The sequence below is a fragment of the Balaenoptera physalus genome (assembly GCF_965194825.1).
Source record: "Balaenoptera physalus genome assembly, chromosome: 2".
Lineage (NCBI taxonomy): Eukaryota > Metazoa > Chordata > Mammalia > Artiodactyla > Balaenopteridae > Balaenoptera > Balaenoptera physalus.
In genome coordinates this window covers 54,561,973-54,584,718 of record NC_138883.1, presented here as the reverse complement: position 1 = coordinate 54,584,718, position 22,746 = coordinate 54,561,973, and the positions used below count along the sequence as shown (strand labels likewise).

At 36.0% G+C, this 22,746-nt stretch overlaps 2 protein-coding genes across 12 annotated transcripts in view; one reads left to right on the top strand and one right to left on the bottom strand.

The window, feature by feature from the left end:
• The window catches only part of FANCM (FA complementation group M), an 87,656-nt gene that overhangs the window by 55,939 nt on the left and 8,971 nt on the right, over nt 1-22,746 (top strand). For 6 of the 9 annotated variants that reach the window (XR_014261122.1, XM_082452018.1, XM_082452017.1 and 3 more), the window contains one exon: nt 605-714. The exons of 2 other annotated variants lie outside the window; for them this stretch is intronic. Coding sequence is in view for 6 of the 7 variants with exons in the window: in XM_082452018.1 (XP_082308144.1) it covers nt 605-663 (59 nt within the window). In the remaining variant the exon portion in view is untranslated. Of the gene's footprint in view, nt 1-604; nt 715-22,746 lie in introns of those variants that run through there. One more of the 9 variants, XM_082452019.1, reaches the window with a different exon arrangement.
• Nucleotides 12-22,746, bottom strand: part of MIS18BP1 (MIS18 binding protein 1) — a 64,324-nt gene continuing 41,589 nt past the window's right edge. For all 3 annotated transcript variants that reach the window (XM_082452079.1, XM_082452078.1, XM_082452080.1), the window contains 6 exons: nt 21,435-21,598; nt 15,344-15,504; nt 13,164-13,312; nt 8,265-8,352; nt 3,191-3,245; nt 12-3,005 (listed from right to left, as the gene is read on the bottom strand). In XM_082452079.1, coding sequence (XP_082308205.1) covers nt 2,902-3,005; nt 3,191-3,245; nt 8,265-8,352; nt 13,164-13,312; nt 15,344-15,504; nt 21,435-21,598 — 721 coding nt within the window. In that variant the 3' untranslated portion in view covers nt 12-2,901. The remainder of the gene's footprint in view (nt 3,006-3,190; nt 3,246-8,264; nt 8,353-13,163; nt 13,313-15,343; nt 15,505-21,434; nt 21,599-22,746) is intronic.

The following is a 22,746-nucleotide window of genomic DNA, read 5'->3' as shown; positions in this document are numbered from 1 at the left end:
ATTTATATAGAATATATAATTATTAAAAAAGAAAACATCTGATGTTTAATAATCATTTTGGTTAGATAATGAAACTTTTTTATTGAAAAAGCTTATTGAAGGTACTATTAAGTAAAAGCTAGAGTGAAAGATATATTTTAGAATTTTCCCAAAGATTATAGTGCTATCATTGTCATTTGTTAGCATTATAGGTTGACGTGTCTGCTGCCAGCTTAATGGTCATAAACAATTTTTCTCATATATAAACTATATTGAATAGATGTGGGTGGTAGGTGTATTGTGAGATAATGCCCCAGTAACTAGGAATGTAGAAAATTTAACTGAATCCTAGTAACAGTCTAATCCTAGTAGTATGAACTCTAATCTATACTTTTTTTTTGGTTGAAGTACCATATTCAAAGAAGTGATATCTTGGAGTTGGAAAATTTCAGTATAAATGAGCTATGGAATGTGGACTTTCATCGTGACCCATAACGTTGTGTCTGTTATGCTACTAATTGTTGGGTAGTTGAACCAACCTCACAGCAGAGGGTTTCACTTAGACTTGGCATGGACTTCAAAGCTGATCTAATTCAAATTGCTTTTCTCTTTCCTTTCTTATCAGATGATAAACGTGAGGCCCAGAAACAAGTGACTTCCTCAAGTTTAGACTGGGAAATCTAGAACAAGAACCCAGGAACTAGATACAGTTTTCTTTCACTAAAAAAGTTGCTCTGATTGTGAACTTAGCTCCTTTGGGATAGTATAAATTCTGAATTCTTCTAAAGCAGTTAATCTCTTATTTCTGCTGTTTAATAATTCTGTCAAAGCCAGAGAGAAAAGAAGTTCTATAAATTATTGGCTCATGTGCAGTTCTCAATTTGTTCTCTCTCAGGTTCAAATTCATCCTTCAGTATCTCGCTCCATTATAATGGACTGGCCTTTTTGAGCATTTCTCCCTAGTGAGCATGATTTAAGCTTTGTCAAGTAGAAGGAGGAAAGGGGCTTCTTTTTCTGGTTCCAGTGTGCTGTTTTTTTGCTGCTACTCACTCCTGTTACATGGTGTCACTGGTGCATTGGGTAGGGACATCTGGTGGAGCTCTGTGCCCCGGCTGCACACCAAAAGCATGCAGTCCTTCAACAACCTCACATTGCCCTGGACTGGTGACCTCCTTGCAGCACATCTCATGCAGACACCAATGTCCTCAGATTCTGTGTGTTCACCCAACAGACAAAATATTTCATAAATTGATATGGTTTGAGGGACATAACCTAGAGGATTTCATTTATTTATGCTTGCTGTATAGAGACCTCTATCCATATTTAAGCTGCAACAGCCTCTTTCTATACTCTTCAGAGGTTGCACTTAACTATTGACCCTACCGTTTATTGATCCATCTTATTGTCTGTCGTCTTTGAGCCCTTCAAGTCTTTCTTTTCCACTTTTAAGTCTCCTTTGGAGGTTACCTTAAACCTTACTAGTTTATCTAATGACCCAATGGAAAGAAACGGGAATAACCAGGTACCTGGAAGGTGGGATACAATAGTTTTGATAGGACACATGGAATATGGGGAGTGGGGGTACGTTGTGGTTTGTCTCAAGTATATGCTATTTCAAAAATTTTTTTGTTTCGTATTACAGAATTTAACTACCTTCTAATTCTTTTTTTAAAAAATTTTTATTGGTGTATAGTTGATTTACAATGTTGTGAATACCTTCTAATTCTTAAAACACTGTCCATTAACATCAAGCAGCATGGTATTACACCAAATATTGGCAACTTAAGAGTTCTACAACAGAATTTTTTAGAGCTACTCTAAAATAACCCTTTCATTTGTTTCATCCTTCATCTATCAAAAATCTCTGTGGCAGAAACTATCAATCATGGTAGTTTAGTTTAAAGGAGAGTGATCTGTTTGCTTGCACTATTCTTCTTAAATCTTGTGTTTCTACAAATCCTGTAGTTCTTTAGCTGCTGATTATTACTGACTAAATTCTTAAGAAACAAGAAAATGTATTTTTTCTAACAGTTCTGGTATTTTTCAAGGAAATTAACTGAACCATTAACAAACAAAATGCATTTTTTCTATGATCCAGTAATTAGAAAAACCAACCAAAACATGAATATTATAAAAGCAAATTTACTTTATTTGAACAACCTACCTGGAGAGAAAGAGTGGGTAAATATGTACTATAACCAGAGGGAAAAAAATTCTATGTCAAATTTTAAAGCATAATGGCATAATATGCTAAAAGTTTATTTCTAAAGAAGCTGTCTGAAAGGAAAATAGTGTTTACTATGACATGACATAGTAACTTGACTCCTTACAATAGAAGAGCTATAACCTGAATGTCTAATCCAGTCTTTTAAATATTGAGACCAAATTTACGCCATGTCTGCTTAAGAATACAACAAAATCTGTTCTCTTATTCTACCTAATAAAAATACTGAAAAAGCAGTAAATTAAATTTACATAGGTTTCATGGATGTGCCAATCACAAGTTTTAAGAAAAACAATCAGGAGAAAGCTTGTCAAATGGTTTAAACAACATGTACTCATAACTGAAACATTAGATCAACTCTGGCTTTTATACCAAGTGGTGACAACTGGTAACCTAAAGTTTTCATGAACTCAGTAGCTACCAATACAATCTATTTTTTAATTCTCCCCCACCTCTCCCCTTAAGGATAGCAACATTTTCTTGAATGCTTCTAAAAAAATCTGTATGGAACATGATTTTCTTAAAGTAAACAGACTAAGATGCTTATGAGAGACATCTATACATATAACACATGAAACCTTTGAAAAAGAGTCTGCAATATCATATGAAGCTACATTATAAAAAAAATATACATCCTTCAAATGAAGATACAAATACACTGCTTCTTGATAAACATCCTGGAAATATTCTCATTTTTACTATGCAGAATCAGAGTTCGAAAAATAAGAATCTTTCTCTTCTTCCTCTAAAGACTCCATAGCATTAGTGAAAAGTTTTCCAATACCAGAGTTTTCTGCTAATTCTGTAAAGAGAAGTTTAATAAAAAAATTAATATATTTCTAAAAACAATTTCAATGAAATTGAAAATAACAACAGGAAACCAATTGGTAGATCTGCCCACTTGTGAGCAATTAATTTTAATACTATGTTAATAGAGACTACCCTGTAATAGAACAGAGCTACAAAAGAAAGATATAAGTATATTACCTTTGTTAAATGGGGTTTTTCTTCTTGATGGTGGAGTTGAAAAATCACTTTCAATCTACAAGAGAGTTCATATTAGCTAAGTGATGCCTCCTTTGAAGCCTGCTTCATATGTAGACAAAATTCAGCATGCTTTATCCCAATAAAACATTACAAACTAATGCTACAGTGGTTAAAGGATAGCCTCTGAAAGTTGCCAAAATCTACTGAGTACTTATTCCATTACACTAGCAAAATTTGAATTCTCTGTACTTTAAATTCTTGGCTAAAATAGTAATTTATATGGCAAGTTTTAAGTATATAATGCATGCTTATATATACATCAGTGCTTTTTAAACTACTGGCCATGGCTATCTTTAAAAACTGAAAATGAATAGAATAGAAAAGAAAATATGACAGAGTATACCCACTGTACTAAGGATAAGTATTATTGAAAGAAACTTTTGGTATACAAACTAGTGTTCATAGATTGCCATGGAAATGTATTTTTTCCTGTGAAATGAGTCAAAACACGATTACAACATTTAGCCCTCAAAAATCATTCAATGAGATAAACCAGTATCATCATGATCAAGAGGAGGAACCAAGATGGGGGAATAGAAGGACATGAAACTCACTTCTTCCCACAAATACATCAAAAATACATCTACATGGGGAGCAGTTTTCTCAGGATAGCTTACTGAACACTGACAAAAGATATCAGACACCCAGAAGTGCAAGAAATATCTCTATATAACCCAGTAGGATGAAAGAAAAAGGAATTGGGATGAGACCTGCGGCGCTGGGAGGGAGCTGGAAAAGGGGAAACGTTCCTGCACCCTGGGAAACCCCTTAACTGGTGGGAAGATCAGCTGGGACAGAAAGGGAGCTTCACAGGCTTGGAAGAGAGCACAGCAGCCAGCTGGTGGCAGGCAGAACAGAGAATCCCCAGGCCGAGATGGTCGCCTGTTGGTGTTGGGGTGTGTGTGTGTGTGTGTGTGTGTGTGTGTGTGTGTGTGTGTGTGTGTGTGTGTGTGTGTGGGTGTGTGGGTGTGTGTGTGTGTGTGTGTGTGTGTGTGTGTGTGTGTGTGTTGGGGTGGGGAACAATGGGATGACTGGGTGCTGAAACTTGGGCTTCAGAGGATACACTTGGGGAGAGTACTGGGGTTGGCTGCACTGAGACAGCCTGAAGGGGCTGGAGAGTAGTTACAGGGCCGCAACCGAGGGTGTATGTGGAAGAAGCCCAGGCTGCCACAGAAGCAAAGCACTGTTGCTAAGGGGTGGGGTGCATGAAGGAAGAGAGGGGCGGGGCCTGCCATAGCAGCCTCTTTCTTGGGCTCTGGGAGCAGGACAGTGGGTGCTCCTGTGGCTGGGATGGGACTAGCCTCGCAGCTGTAGGCTTTGTGTGTGACTGCACGCAGAGGCAGGGCTGGGGTCTGGGCTGCTTCCATAGCTCCCATGGTGGGTCCAGGTATGTGACTGCTGCGGTCCTGGTACCTAACTTTAGTGGATCTGCGCTGGCGGCTTTGTGAACAGTGTCTGAGGGACACCACAGCCGACTACCTGCATTCCCACGGTGGAGGCGGGGCCAAGGGCAGTGCCAGTGACCGTGTACTTTGTGGGCTTGCACAGGTGACACACAGAGCGTACTCCCCAGTGGACAGCTTGAGCAATGGAATACTCAGTGGCTCTTCCCTCAGCGGGAGAGCTCCAGTTTCACCTACCTCACACTGCAGCTCAGAAACGGATCTAGGGGCTTCTACTCCAACAACTGGGGAGCAGATGCTGCCCCCAACAGGGCTGTGACAACCAGAGAGCAAAGAAGAGGCCCTGCTCAACATCCAGTGCAGGCTCTGGTCACCACACGAGTCATACCCCCTATGAGAGGGACACCGGCCAGCACACACTGAAGGAAAATGCAGCAGGCATCCCTACTAGAAACGGCCCATGCTCCAAAAATATTAGACTCATGCAGGCTACACAGGGATGCTCCCACATAAAAACAGCCCTCCAAGGCCACAGTAAATAAATATTTCTCCTAAGCTCACAGAGTCAGAGAAATAAAAGTAAAATGAAGAAGTAGTGGAACCACTCCCAATTAAAAGATCAAGAGAATTCTCCTGAAAGAACAAACAACAAAACAGACCTCTTCAGTCTAATAGACACTGAGTTCAAAAAGGAAATAATGAAAATACTGAAGGAATTAAGAAGGGCTATTGATAGAAATGAAGATTACTGTAAAAAGAAACTAGAAACTGTAAAGAGGAACTAAGAAGAATTGGAAAACTTATTTGCCGAGACGAAAGCTGAGCTAAAGGCAATGAATAGCAGAATGAATAATGCAGAGGAACAAAGAAGTGATCTGAAAGAATAAGAGAAATCATCCAATTAGAACAGCAGAGAGCCAAATGAAAAAAAAAATGAAACCAACAGAAGAGACCTATGGGATAATATAAAGCATGCCAATCTACATATAATAGGGATCCCAGAAGGAGAAGAAAGAAAAAAGGGGATTGAAAATGTATCTGAAGAAATTATGGTTGAAAACTTCCCAAACCTAAAGAAGGAAACAGATATCCAGGTACAGGAAGCACACAGGGTCCCAAACAAGATGAACCCAAACAGACCTACACCAAGACATGATTAAAATGGCAAAAGTTAAAGAGAGGATTCTAAAGGCAGCAAGAAAAAAACAAAGATTTAATTATAAGGAAACCCTCATAAGGCAATCAGCTGATTTCTCTACATAAACATTGCAGGCCAGAAGGCAATGGCAGGATATAAAGTCCTGAAAGGGAAAAACCTGCAACCTAGGATATTCTACCCAGCAAGATTATCATTTAGAATAGAAGGAGAGATAAAGAATTGCTCAGACAAGCAAAAACTAAGAGTACAGCAATACTAAACCTATCCTAAAGGAAATATTAAAAGGTCTTCTCTAAATAGAAAAGAAGCAAGAATCTATAGGAAAGAGAAAATCACAATTGGAAAGTAAATCAATTAAATAAGCCAGGACACAGATTAAAAAAAAAAAACATCAAAAAATTTCTGTGAAAGCGATGATAACCACAATGAACAGCAAAAGGATGAACATGAAGATGTAAAAGAGGACATCAAAATCATAAAAATGCGGGGGAGGAGAGTAAGAAAATGTATATATTTTTTTCTAGAATGTGTTTGGGCCTATATGACTACCAGTCTAAAGCAAGTAGATATAGGAAGGGGTTAACATACTTGAAAAACAGAGTAACCACAAATCAAAAACATACAATAGATGCACAAAAACCAAAAAGAACACAAGGATAAAGAAAACCATCAAACTGCAAAAGGAAAAACAAAAAGAAAAAGGGACAAAGAAGAAATATAAAATCAATGGGAAAACAAGGTTTAAACGGCAGTAAATTCATGCCTATCAATAATTACCTTAAATGTCAATGCACTAAATGTTCCAATAAAAAGACACAGAGTGGCAGATCGGATAAAAAAACAAGGACCTACAATATGCTGCCTACAGAGAGACCCACTTTAGGGCAAAGAACACACATAGATTGAAAGCGAGGGGGTGGAAAAAGATATTTCATGGAAACGGGAATGAGAAGAAAGCAGAGGCCGCAATACTCATTATCAGACAAAACAGACTTTAAAACAAAGGCTATAAAGAAAGATAAAGAAGGACACTATAAAATGATAAAAGGATCAATACAAGAAGAGGATATTACACTTGTCAATATATATGCACCCAATATAGAAGCACCCAGAGACATAAAACAAATAATAACAGATATAAAGAGAGAAACTGATGGGAATACAATAATAGTAGGAGACTTTTAACACCTCACTCACATCAATGGACATATCTTCGAGACAGAAAATCAGTAAGGCAACAGAGATCCTAAATGATACAATATCATCATGATCCCCACTTCATACCACATATGAATAAAATGAGATTAGAAAGCTCAAGTAGCTTGCCTTGTCATAACGCTAGTATGGAGTCAGACCTTGAAATCAGAAGTTTTAATACTAAATCCTTTGCTCTTTCTATCCTCACACACTCACTGGCTACAAATGAAACCAAAATTTCATTCTTGTAAGGAATGGACTGGAAAAAGAAAATCTGAGAAACACTGAGAGGGCATCTACCCACACCTTCAATTATGGAGTAGAGGTTTCTTTTGAAGAATTTAGTCTCCAGGCTGACTTTAAACCAGGGTTCCCAGAGGTATCTACCATTTCCTGTGGACAAATAAAAGCCTACAAAGATTAGGTCTGATTAGGTAATCCTAATGTTAAGTTTAGAGACTCTCTGAGAGGAACTATACTCTAGCAGGTGTGCAATATAAATATTTCAGAATGGGTGAGGGAGAAAGATGGCCATAACCTGGTCAGAAGGAATATACCCTCAGGCAATAAGGTAGTCTCCCATTTTACCTCCATCCAGAAATTATCATTCTCTAAGAATGGCTATTTACTTTGAGGAAATTTGAGGTGAATTAGCTTTTCCAGAATACTTATAGTTTTATCTGGATATAAATTATTCAGATTAAAATCAGAAATTAAAAATTTAAAAATTAATTCAAGAGGATTCTCCTAATCTTTTCTCAAAGGGATACAGATCACTGTACGGCAATTTTGAGTTAAAATTTTTTCTGTTATTGACATACACACATACATAAAATCAAGTAGCTGAATCTGAAAAAATTTGAAACCATTTTGAATCTGCAGAGGATTTAATGAAATTTCTTATTCTGTGACAATCACAACTCAATTAGTGTGGATTATTCCCCAATCATTGAATAGATACGCTTTTGTGTTTTGTGTGAAATGTCTCTAACCTATATGTGTTCTTTCCACTCTGCCTGACCCCTCAAATGAAAATTCTCACCTTGCTCAAATGCTTCAGTCTGAGCTGCCATCTGTAATCCTACAGCACTTATGTACTTACCTCACTCATAGCCTCATAATTTACTTGTATTAGGCTGTAAGCAACTTGAAGGCAGGGACTGTTATATAACTTATAACTCCAACAATTTGCCATATATTATAGTTGTTCAATAGGTATGTGTTGAGTAAATGAATGGTGAATAAAAATACTTACTGTTTTTTTCTTGATATTGCCCCAGACAGTGCCACCTTTACTTTTATGGGTTTTTTGCATACGAAAAACATATTTATCACAGTCAGCCCTGTTTAAATATAAAATAACAAGTCAACATTAACTACTATACTTTTATCCACAAGTTGAACAGCAACTGACAAAATGAATTTAAAATGTTTCAGTATTTAAAAAGTACATTTTCTTTTCCATTTTTAAAAAGGCAATCATGTACCGATGGAAACAGACAAAATGCTTCAATCTAAGATTGTTTTGGGAAATGATGGTTTACCCATTGTCTTTTGTCCCATTTGTGCTCTTTCCAATCTCTATCTTGCTGCCTGTCTTTTCTAAACTCAGAGACTTCTTGTCCCTTGATTCGCTTTTGTTATACCTTTCACTCCTTTCTCTTATTCATGTCTTCCTTCCCTCTCCAGATTGAATCTTAAAAGTTGATCATTTTAAGGATAAGTCTGGCAATGAAAGCCCTCAATTAATTTATGGCTTCCAACTGTGTTTAGTCTTCAGTTCAGCTCATAAGCCTTTTATTTCTACATAGTTACATCTTTCTTATATCCCCCATACCAACTAAGACTTTTTTTTCATTTCTTTTTACCTTACCTCTCTCCCTTCTCATTCTCTGCAAATAAGCTTGACTCATAATTTACAGATGAAAACTGAAGCCACATGGAATGTTGTTCTCAATTTCCCCAACAATTACTTATGACAGTAAATCCAGCTGAACACTAATTCTAATTCTCTCTTTTGGCTTCAAGATCCTGTATGATTGACTATCCTTTCCTTTATGACTATTTGGGAGCAACCTTAAAGGTATGACGTGTAGAAATGTGTAAATGTGTGACATATTAAGATATTAATGTGAACCACAAACTCTGCTGAATAGCAAGTGAATAAGCCTAGCCAGTGGTTCAGGATCAGCACCTCATGAGTCTGTTGTCCTGAACAAACCAGAGACTTTGGGATTAATAAAAAAAACTGTTTTGTTACTTAATATTGTTATGAAAAGGAAACTAACTGCTAGAGTTGGTGAAGTCAAGAGATTGAAGAGGTCTAGGAAACTCATTTTAAAAATGAAGAAGTTTTAGGAAATATATTCTTGATATAAATGAGTGCATCATATGCTCTATAAGAAAAAAAAAGCCATTTTCCTTAACTGTAAAAGTGATACATATAAAAAAGTAACATCACAACCCGTATCAGTGTAATTCTACAATATAGAGATAATGGCTGGTGATGTTTTTGGTCAAGAAATTTCCTTTCTCTTATGAATACATGTTATGTAAACTGGGATCATACTGTATGTAGTTTTATTTCTTAGCTTTTAAAAATTATCCACTGAACATTATGTCATTAAAAATTCTTGAAGGCATCATTTTAAATTGTTATATATTATTCTATTATATGGACAAATCCTAATTTCTTTTTTTAAAAAATGTATTTTAATTTTTATTTTTGGCTGCGTTGGGTCTTCGTTGCTGCATGCGGGCTTTCTCTAGTTGTGGTGAGTGGGGGCTACTTTTTGTTGGGGTGCGTGGGCTTCTCATTGCAGTGGCTTCTCCTGTTGCGGAGCAGGGGCTCCAGGCACGCGGACTTCAGTAGTTGTGGCACATGGGCTCAGTAGTTGCGGCTCGCGGGCTCTAGAGCGTGGGCTCAGTAGTTGTGGCACACAGGCTTAGTTGCTCCACGGCATGTGGGATCTTCCCGGATCAGGGCTCGAACCCGTGTCCCCTGCATTGGCAGGCGGATTCTTAACCACTGTGCCACCAGGGAAGTCCGACAAATCCTAATTTCTTGACTTTCCTTATTGTTGGACAGTTAGGTCATTTCCAAATTTTCAGTATTGTTTTGTGGTGAACATCTTTGTTCATACAAATATGCATACATACTTGCCCAAACCTCACATTTCCTCAGAAATAAAATTCAAGGGCCAAAGGGATGACTATTTTAAAGCTAATGATTTGGCCAAAATGCTTACCAAAAACTTTGTCCAAAATTATATGCTCCCCAGAAATAAACCCACACACCTCTGGTCAATTAATCTTCGACAAAGGAGGCAAGAATATACAATGGAAAAAAGTCTCTTCAGCAAGTGGTGTTGAGAAAGTTGGACAGCTACATGTAAATCAGTGAAGTTAGAACACACCCTCACACCATACACAAAAATAAACTTAATATGGCTTAAACTCTTAAATATAAGACATGACACCATAAAACTCCTAGAAGAGAACATAGGCAAAAACATTCTCTGACATAAATGATACCAATGTTTTCTTAGATCAGTCTCCCAAAACAATAGAAATAAAAGCCAAAAATAAATAGATGGGACCTAATCAAACTTCCAAGCTTTTGTATAGCAAAGGGAACCATAAACAAAACGAAAAGACAGCCTACACACTGGGAGAAAATATTTGCAAATGATGTGACCAACAAGGGCTTAATTTCCAAAATACACAAACAGCTCATACAACTCAACCACAAAAAAGCAAACAACCCAATTGAAAAATGGGCAGAAGACCTAAATAGACATTTCTCCAAAGAAGACATATAGATGGCCAACAAACACATGAAAAGATGCTCAACATCACTAATTATTAGAGAAATGCAAATCAAAACTACAATGAGGTATCACCTCACACCAGTCGGAATGGCCATCATCAAAGAACCTACAAACAATAAATGCTGGAGAGGGTTTGGAGAAAAGGGAACCCTCTTGCACTGTTGGTGGGAATGTAAACTGGTGCAGCCACTATGGAGAACAGTATGGAGGTTCCTCAAGAAACTAAAAATAGAGTTGCCATATGATCCAGCAATCCCACTCCTGGGCATATATCCAGACAAAACTATAATTCAAAAAGATAACATGCACCCCTGTGTTCATAGCAGCATTATTCACAATAGCCAAGACATGGAAGCAACCTAAATGTCCATCGACAGATGAATGATAAAGAAGATATGGTGCATATACACAATGGAATACTACTCAGCCATGAAAAAGAATGAAATAATGCCATTTGCAGCAATATGGATGGACCTAGAGACTGTCATACAGAGTGGAGTTAAGTCAGAAAGAGAAAGACAAATACCATATGATATCACTTATATGTGGAATCTAAAATATGACACAAATGAACCTATCTACCAAACAAAACAGACTCACAGACATAGAGAATAGACTTGTGGTTGCCAAAGGGGAGAGGGGGTGCGGGAGGGATGGATTGGGAGTTTGGGATTAGCAGATGCAAACTATTATATATAGAATGGATAAACAACAAAGCCCTACTGTATAGCACCGGGAACTATATTCAATATCCTGTGATAAACCATAATGGAAAAGAATGGGAAAAGAATATATATATGTATAACTGAATCACTTTGCTGTACAGCAGAAATTAACATTGTAAATCAACTATACTTTAATAAAATAAATTTTAAAAAATTAAAAAAATTATATGCTCAATATACTTTCACCTGCACTACATACTAAATTAAAAATAAAAAATAATTTGTGGATTGCTAGGGAAAAATTATGTTTTTGCTGAATAAATGCAAATTAAAATTTCACGAAGCTTCATGAGAGTACTAAGTGCTTTTTTTTTTCAGTCATGATCATCTGGCATCTATCTCTCACACCCCATGGAAATTGCTCTTAAGATCAGCACTGGCCTGCTTAATTGCCAAATGAATAGCCTATTTTCAGGCCTCATTTTTACCATTTTCCATTTTTTTCTCTGTTATATGACTGTTGGCCACCCATATGTTTTCTTAATTTTATTTATTTATATTTCAAAATAATGCTTATATTCAAATCGTGTAAAATTCAAAAAAGTCTTCCTCTTATTTGTCCCAAGCTATCTTTAGTTCTTCTCCCTAAGGATCACCAATGTTTTCAGTTGCTTATGTATCCCTTCAGAGATATTTAATCACATAAAAGCAATTACGTGATTTTAATCACATAAAAGCAATATATTTAATCACATAAAAGCAATTATGTTTTATATTTAATCACATAAAAGCAATCACAAGTATATACACACACACAGTCCCGATTTACACAAATGGTAACACATAATTAACCACATGTAACTTTTTGCATTTAATATACCTTGGACATTTTACCGTAAGTACATAAAGAATTTCTTCATTAATTTCTATGGCTACATAATGTATCAGAATTTATTTGATTAGTCCCTAATTGATGGACATTTGTTTCCAGTCTTTTGTCATTATAAGCAATACTGCAATGAATTAGTTGTACACTAACAATTCTCGAAGTAGGACTGCTAAGTCAAAGAGCATATGCATTTATAATTTTGATAGATATCAACAAATTACTGCCTGCAGAGACTGAACTAATTTACCTTCTCACTAGGAATGCATGAGAATGGCTTTCCTTTTCTTGTTTATTTGTAGGAGTGTTATAACAGGGAAATTAGCCTTTTTCCTGTGATGAGTCCCACAAATTCTTTCCTCAGACTGTCATTTGTCTTTTGATTGTTTATGGTGGTTGGTACCAGGTAAAATGTTTTATTTTCTGTATGGTTGACTTTATCATACTTTTTGTTAGTGGCTTCTGGTTCTTCTGAGGTTATAAAATAATTCTCTAAGGTGTTTTTAAGGTATATTTTATAGTTTAATTCTTTACAGGCAAAACTTTGACCCATTTGGAATTTATCCTAATGTAAAGTGTCACTTGTGTACTGACCCTATTGAATAACACCCCTCCTTGTGGAAACTGTCCATCCTTGACTTCTAGGAACTATTCTTTCATGATTTTTTAAAAATAATGATGACTCCTTTCATTACTGACATCTACTCTCTTCAACTCATGGAATGTTAAAAGTTGATGCAGCGAATTACAGTATCATATGCACAAATACTTACCTATTTATAGAGGCTAGCATGCCAGGACTGACATGCTGACACTGAGGAGTTTTTGCCAGTGGAAAGATTACCGATGATGGAGTTGTTGGATTTCTGTCCATATTTGGCAGAACATCATCCTCTTCTTGACTGTCCCGGAAACTTGGTAACTAGAAAGCAAATATGTATTACTGACAGGCACTCCTAAAAACGGAATTCCTCATTATCACAAATTGTTTTTTTGGGGGGATGATAAGTTGTTTTCTGTCTTATAATTTCACAACTGAGTAACTAAAAATATTAGTAGGTAGAGAACAGAGACTTGGCCTCTAAAAAACTTAGTTTCTGTTGTGTAAAACAGAGATAATGGACACACATTTCTAGCACTGTGTAGACTGGGATCAGCAAATGTTTTCTGTAAAGAGTCAGATAGAAAATATTTTAGGTTTTGTGGTCCATACAGTCTCTATTCCAACTACTCAACTCTGCTGTTGAAGCAGGAAAGCAGCCATAGCTAACATGTCTGTGTTACAATAAAATATTATTTACAAAAAAAGATGATATGCCAGATTTGGCCTATGCACCAAGTATGCTGACCTCTGTGTAGACAGAACAAAACGAAACTGTAATTGATTTACTATTATGCTTGGTACTAAATAGACACTCAAGCAGTATTAAACTTTTTGTGTGCATGTATTTCCAATAAACAGCAATTCAATCCTTAATTAAGATTTTACTTACCTTTATATTAAAACCTTAGAAAAAGTGGACTTCTGCCACAGAAAATGAACTAATTCACTGCTTTCTATTTCTGTTGCTTTTAAAATGTTGCTACTGTTGCATTTAGGCCAAAACATATATAGAACCTGAAATGATGGGAGGATAATATAAAGGGTACAATGCCTAAAGGACCATGGTTTTTGTGCAGAGAACAGAGTAAGAGTCTCAGATGGCTCCCTTAAAATACTTCCCTTCATAACCTGTGTAGGCAAAAAGAGAGCCCAGATAATGATGTTATTACTAAATTCTTAAAGCACTGTGTAGCCTTTTAAAATTGGAGATGATTTAACAACATTGTGAAATGGGTAGATGAAAAAAATTACCCTGAAGTGTAGCTCACTAAAACAAATCTCAGTTTTTATGCTTAAAAGTCCAGTTGTCTATATCCATCCATTTTTGCATTACTTTAATCTTAATATTCTTAACATTTATATTTAGAGTCTAGAAAGTCTCAGATTTGCACTTAATATTTGCACTATATTTAACTGTGTTTATGAAGTACATCCTTACTGGATATATAGATTGTTTCCAGTTTTTTGCTGTGAAGATAAACGTACAAGGAGTATCTTTGTGAAGATTTTTGCCTTCTTTTGAATTTCTTAGGATAAACTCCCATGAATAGATATAATCTTTATGGCTCTCATATATTGCCATAATGCTTTCCAAAAGGTAAGATTAAATTATGTATACACTGACATATGACTATATCAACATGCCTACTGCTTTTTGTTAGTGAATATTTTAACTTATTTTTTTAAAAGATTCTGTAATTTAGAAGGTATACATATAATTTACTTTGTTTTCCTTTGATAGCTAGTTAAAATGACCCTAAGTGTTCATTCAGCCTTTTGAATTTTTTCTTGCCTGCTTTTTTCCTGTGAGCTTGATACTTTTTATTATTCCAGTAACATCTGAATGAGTTCTTCATATTATACATATTATTGTCTTTATCTGTTGCAAATATTTTATCCCAGTCACTGAAGTTTTTAGTTTTGTGATTTTTCATACTACAAAAATTCTTGTATACATTCAAATCTGTCAATCTTATGCTGTCACTTAATCCCTCCTCCCAATTTACTATGCAGTAGGTAATAATCTTTTCTTATCACCCCCGTTTTTAAGTTTGCCTCACTGCATATGAATTTTAAATATATATGTTTGGTCTATCTCTGGATTTTCTATTTGGTTCTACAACCATTACTTCTGAACCCCACTGAAGGGGAGACTCTGGCCACTGATGAGAATGGCATCAGAATGCTTCTTATACTATACTATACTTTACTATACTATACTGTGGCATATCAGTGAGGGCTATCAATCCTTGGCCTAAATATTAGGGATGAACACTAACCATACATAAAATGAAAGATACAAAAGTCAATATAAAGAAAACAATGATTTCATACATTTAAGACGCTTACCAGTACTCTTTGATGCTGCAAAGGTGTTGTACTGAAAAAATCATCATGGTCATCCTTTGGCAACTGTTCCAGAAAATCCCTCATCTGCTGCTTCCTTTTAAGAGTTCCCACTTTGGCAGTTATCTTAATAGTCTGCTTCTTATCAGAATCACTGATCTTGCCTTAAGAGTCAGCAAAACATTTTGATAAGGATTTAGTCATTTATAGTAACTGCTCTATAAAGTGAAAAGCCTTTGTAAATTCTGAATTGTGTATTCACATTAAATAAACTCAGCCTCTGTTGTTAATATTTCCAAGCCTCTGATACAACAAATGATTCTTTCTACACTGGGATCTGCACAATGTGATTAGATTACAAGACTACTCAGGAAGAAATTACATTAGGATTAGGTAGCGTGAGGTTGAAAAGGTTCTTTACCTGTGAGAGAGGTTACCTCTCACACTTCTCTTGCTGACTACCTAACTTATTGATTTTGCTAAAATATAAACCTTATTGAATTAGGACAGGGATACTGAATATTCCCTAAAGCCTGGTACAGGACTTCTCTGGCAGAAACCCTGGCCAGGAGTGTGTACTCCTGGGAACTATAAAAACTAAATTTATTCTGCGTTTTCTTATGAATTACTAGGGGGCCCTACCCAAGTGGCCTCAAATTAACTTAGACCCTTAGAACAATAATCCAGTTATTGAAATCTCTGGATCCAACTGCAGATTTCCTAGAAAAAACTCAAAGCACAAGTCTGCTAAGGCTACTATTGATGTAAGTAAGTAGCTAGGTTAGACTTAAAAATTAAACAAATGATCCTTGGAGTTCTTCCTAGCTTTAAAATTTTAAAAACAAAAACAAAAAATACCTATAATAAAACACATTGATAAATAGAAAATACATCTAATGAGTGATCAGAAATCAGTACTGATCAGGAAACTTGCACAAGCCTTTTAGATAGCCTCATCCGCCAGAGGGCAGACAGCAGAAGCAAGAAGAACTACAATCCTACAGCCTGTAGAACAAAAACCACATTCACAGAAAGATAGACAAGATGAAAAGGCAGAGGGCTATGTACCAGATGAAGGAACAAGATAAAACCTTAGAAAAACAACTAAATGAAGTGGAGATAGGCAACCTTCCAGAAAAAGAATTCAGAAAAACGATAGTGAAGATGATCCAGGACCTCGGAAAAAGAATGGAGGCAAAGATCGAGAAGATGCAAGAAATGTTTAACAAAGATCTAGAAGAATTAAAGAACAAACAAACAGAGATGAACAACACAATAACTGAAATGAAAAATACACTAGAAGGAATCAATAGCAGAATAACTGAGGCAGAAAAACAGATAAGTGACCTGGCAGACAGAATGGTGGAATTCACTGCTGTGGAACAGAATAAAGAAAAAAGAATGAAAAGAAATGAAGACAGCCTAAGAGACCTCTGGGACAACATTAAACACAACATTTGCATTATAGGGGTCCCAGAAGGAGAAGAGAGAAAGGACCCGAGAAAATATTTGAAGAGATTATAGTCGAAAACTTCCCTAACATGGGAAAAGAAATAGCCACCCAAGTCCAGGAAGGGCAGAGAGTCCCATACAGGATAAACCCAAGGAGAAACACACTGAAACACAGAGTAATCAAATTGGCAAAAATTTAAGACAAAGAAAAATTATTGAAATCAGCAAGGGAAAAGTGACAAATAACATACAACGGAACTCCCATAAGGTTAACAGCTGATTTCGCAGCAGAAACTCTACAAGCCAGAAGGGAGTGGCATGATATACTTAAATTAAAGTGATGAAAGGGAAGAACCTACAACCCAAGATTACTCTACCCGGCAGGGATCTCATTCAGATTCGATGGAGAAATCAAAAACTTTACAGACAAGCAAAAGCTAAAAGAATTCAGCACCACCAAACCAGCTCTACAACAAATGCTAAAGGAACTTCTCTAAGTGGGAAACACAAGAGAAGAAAAGGACCTACAAAAACAAACCCAAAACAATTAAGAAAATGGTCATAGGAACATACATATCGATAATTACCTTAAACGTGAATGGATTAAATGCTCCAACCAAAAGACACAAGCTTGCTGAATGGATTCAAAACCAAGACCCATCTATATGCTGTCTACAAGAGACCCACTTCAGACCAAGGGACACATTCAGACTGAAAGTGAGGGGATGGAAAAAGATATTCCATGCAAATGGAAATCAAAAGAAAGCTGGAGTAGCAATACTCATATCAGACAAAATAGACTTTAAAACAAAGAATGTTACAAGAGACAAGGAAGGACACTACATAATCATCAAGGGATCAATCCAAGAAGAAGATATAACAATTATAAATATATATGCACCCAACATAGGAGTGCCTCAATACATAAGGCAACTGCTAACAGCTTTAAAAGAGGAAATCGACAGTAACACAATAATAGTGGGGGACTTTAACACCTCACTTACACCAATGGACAGATCATCTAAAATGAAAATAAATAAGGAAACAGAAGCTTTAAATGACACAATAGACCAGATAGATTTAATTGATATTTATTGGACATTCCATCCATAAACAACAGATTACACTTTCTTCTCAAGTGCGCACGGAACATTCTCCAGGATAGATCACATCTTGGGTCACAAATCAAGCCTCAGTAAATTTAAGAAAATTGAAATCATATCAAGCATCTTTTCTGACCACAACGGTATGAGATTAGAAATGAATTACAGGGAAAAAAAGGTGAAAAGCACAAACACATGGAGGCTAAACAATACGGTACTAAATAACCAAGAGATCACTGAAGAAATCAAAGAGGAAATCAAAAAATACCTAGAGACAAATGATAATGAAAACACGATGATCCAACACCTATGGGATGCAGCAAAAGCAGTTCTAAGAAGGAAGTTTATAGCTATACAAGCCTACCTGAAGAAACAAGAAAAATCTCAAATAAACAATCTAACCTTACACCTAAAGGAACTAGAGAAAGAAGAACAAACAAAACCCAAAGTTAGCAGAAGGAAAGAAATCATAAAGATCAGAGCAGAAATAAATGAAATAGAAACAAAGAAAATAATAGCAATGATCAATAAAACTAAAAGCTGGTTCTTTGAGAAGATAAACAAAATTGATAAACCATTAGCCATTAACCATTTTTCATCAAGAAAAAGAGGGAGAGGACTCAAATCAATAAAATTAGAAATGAAAAAGGAGAAGTTACAACAGACACCACAGAAATATAAAGCATCCTAAGAGACTACGACAAGCAACTCTATGCCAATAAAATGGACAACCTGGAAGAAATGGACAAATTCTTAGAAAGGTATAACCTTCTAAGACTAAACCAGGAAGAAATAGAAAATAAGAACACACCAATCACAAGTAATGAAATTGAAACTGTGATTAAAAATCTTCCAACAAACAGAAGTCCAGGACCAGATGGCTTCACAGGTGAATTCTATCAAACATTTAGAGAAGAGCTAACACCCATCCTTCTCAAACTCTTCCAAAAAATTGCAGAGGGAGGAACACTCCAAAACTCATTCTATGAGGCCACCATCACCCTGATACCAAAACCAGACAAAGATACTACAAAAAAAGAAAATTACAGACCAATATCACTGATGAATATAGATGCAAAAATCCTCAACAAAATACTAGCAAACAGAATCCAACAACACATTAAAAGGATCATACACCACGATCAAGTGGGATTTACCCCAGGGATGCAAGGATTCTTCAATATACGCAAATCAATCAATGTGATATACCATATTAACAAATTGAAGAATAAAAACCGTATGACCTCATTAGATGCAGAAAAAAAGCTTTTGACAAAATTCAACACCTATTTATGATAAAAACTCTCCAGAAAGTGGGCATAGAGGGAAACTACCTCAACATAATAAAGGCCATATATGACAAACCCACAGCAAACATCATTCTCAATGGTGAAAAACTGCAAGCATTTCCTCTAAGATCAGGAACGAGACAAGGATGTCCACTCTCGCCACTATTATTCAACATAGTTTTGGAAGTCCTAGCCATGGCAATCAGAGAAGAAAAAGAAATAAAAGGAATCCAAATTGGAAAACAAGAAGTAAAACGGTCATTGTTTGAAGATGACATGATACTATACCTAGAGAATCCTAAAGATGCCACCAGAAAACTACTAGAGCTAATCAATGAATTTGGTAAAGTTGCAGGATACAAAATTAATGCACAGAAATCTCTTGCATTCCCATACACTAATGATGAAAAATCTGAAAGAGAAATTAAGGAAACACTCCCATTACTATTGCAACAAAAAGAATAAAATACCAAGGAATAAACCTAGTTAGGGAGACAAAAGACCTGTATGCAGAAAAGTATAAGACACTGATGAAAGAAATTAAAGATGATACAAACATATGGAGAGATATACCATGTTCTTGGATTGGAAGAATCAATATTGTGAAAATGACTATACTACCCAAAGCAATCTACAGATTCAATGCAATGCCTATCAAATTACCAATGGCATTTTCCACAGAACTACAACAAAAAATCTTAAAATTTGTATGGAGACACAAAAGACCCCCAATAGCCGAAGCAGCCTTGAGGGAAAAAAACGGAGCTGGAGGAATCAGAGTCCCTGACTTCAGACTATACTACAAAGCTACAGTAATCAAGACAATACAGTAGGGGCATAAAAACAGAAATACAGATCAATGGAACAGGATAGAAAGCACAGAGATAAACCCATGCACCTATGGTCAACTAATCTATGACAAAGGAGGCAAAGATATACAATGGAGAAAAGACAGCCTCTTTAATAAGTGGTGCTGGGAAAACTGGACAGCTACATGTAAAAGAATGAAATTAGAACACTACCTAACACCATACACACAAAAAAAACTCAAAATAGATTAGAGACCTAAATGTAAGACTAGACAGTATGAAACTCTTAGAGGAAAACATAGGAAGAACACTCTTTGACATAAATCACAGCAAGATGTTTTTTGATCCACCTCCTAGAGTAACGGAAATAAAAACAAAAATAAACAAACGGGACGTAATAAAACTTAAAAGCTTTTGCTAAGTAAAGGAAACTACAAAGAAGACGAAAAGAGAACCCTCAGAATGGGAAATATATTTGCAAATGAATCAACGGACAAAGGATTAATCTCCAAAATACATAAACAGCTCATGCAGCTCAATATTAAAAAACAAACAACCCAATCAAAAAATGGGCAGAAGACCTAAACAGACATTTCTCCAAAGAGGACATACAGATGGCCAAGAAGCACATGAAAAGCTGCTCAACATCACTAATTATTAGAGAAATGCAAATCAAAACTACAATGAGGTATTACCTCACACCAGTCAGAATGGGCCTCCTCACAAAATCTACAAACAAATGCTGGAGAGGGTGTGGAGAAAAGGGAACCCTATTGCACTGCTGGTGGGAATGTAAATTGACACAGCCACTATGGAGAACAGTATGGAGGTTCCTTAAAAAACTAAAAATAGAATTACCACATGACCCAGCAATCCCACTACTGGGCATATACCCAGAGGAAACCATAATTCAAAAAGACACATGCACCCCAATGTTCACTGCAGCACTATTTACAATAGCCAGGTCATGGAAACAACCTAAATGCCCCTCGACAGACGAATGATTAAAGAAGATGTGGTACATATATACAATGGATATTACTCAGCCATAAAAAGGAACGAAATTGGGTCATTTGTAGAGACGTGGATGGATCTAGAGACTGTCATACAGAGTGAAGTAAGTCAGAAAGAGAAAAACAAATATTGCATATTAACACATATATGTGGAACTTAGAAAAATGGTACAGATGAACCAGTGTGCAGGGCAGAAATTGAGACACAGATGTAGAGAACAAACGTACGGACACCAAGGGGGGAAAGCAGTGGCGGGTGGGGGTGGTGGTGTGATGAATTGGGAGATTGGGATTGACATGTATACACTGATGTGTATAAAATGGATGACTAATAATAACCTGCTGTATAAAAAAATAAATAAAATAAAATTCAAAAAAAAGAGATCGATACTGAGAACTAGGAAAAAACTATTTCTTACGAAGGTTACCTTTGGGGTTGACTGGCTTTTTCTTGGTGACATGTTTCTGAGATCTTTTTCCTCGGGGATCTTCCATGTATTTCCTCTGGCATTCATCAGCAGATCGAGAACCTACAGCCATAGCCACCTCTGACCAGAAACCAGGTTTGTGCTTTGGAAGAGATGCAAAAGCACTATGGAAGACCAAAAACAGTTAAAGAACAAGAAATTCAACTCAGTAAAAAAATAACCTTCTGAAGGCATACCACTAAATCAAGGAGAATTACTGAGCTGAAGGAATTTTATCAAAATCATTCTAGATAACTATTTAGGAAGAAGATAGTATTCTCTCCACTTAATAACTTACTCTAATGCTTAAAATACAAAGACGTAAGTGTACATATCTAGTAGATGCCTTCTATTTTGTTGTAGTCTATTAAACCTGAAAAACCATGCCCAATCTTTCAACATTTTTTCCTAAGTCCAACTAATCAGTGATTAGATTTCTGGGGGGACTCTAGCATGACTAACTTTTCTATACTGCTGCACAAATCTTACTGGTGCTAACTATATTGGAAGACAAGCTCCTAGTTTCTATATATTCCGTGTTACAAACTCTTATTAAAAAGTGTTACGCTTGCTTTCATTCTATTATAATTTATAGAACACAGTATTTTAGATATAATACTTAATTGAGGGAAATGAAAATTGAAATAGAAAAAAACTAAGTCAATATAAGATAGTTCCCCAATTTAGCAAACAAGTTACATTCTAAAATCTCACTGCAAATGATTACAGTTAGTCCCCTACATATGAACGAGTTCCGTTCCAAGACTGCATTTTTAAGTCTAATTTGTTGGTAAGTCCAACAAAGTTAGCCTAGGTATCCAACTAACACAATTGGCTATATAGTACTGTACTGTAATAGGCTTATAATACTTTTCACACAAATAATACATAAAAAACAAACACAAAAAATAAAGAAAACATTTTTACTCTTACGCTAAAGTACCTTGAAAAGCAGTAGTACCAGCTACATCACCACTGCTTTTATGCTTGCTTCCGGACATCCTGGGCTTGAAATAAAGATACTGTACTACTGTACTCGATACAGTACTGTACAGTAAAGCACACAAAAGCACAACTACTTGTAAAGGATGCACACATGTGACAGTATACACCAGACATGTGAACTAACTTATGTGACTGGACATGTGAACACATGTTCGCATCTTCGAAAGTTCACAACTTGAAGGTTCGGATGTAGAAGACTTACTGTATTTAGAACCTGGTATACATACTACTGCCCTCCCCCTCCAAGAGATTTTATATATTGTGGTTA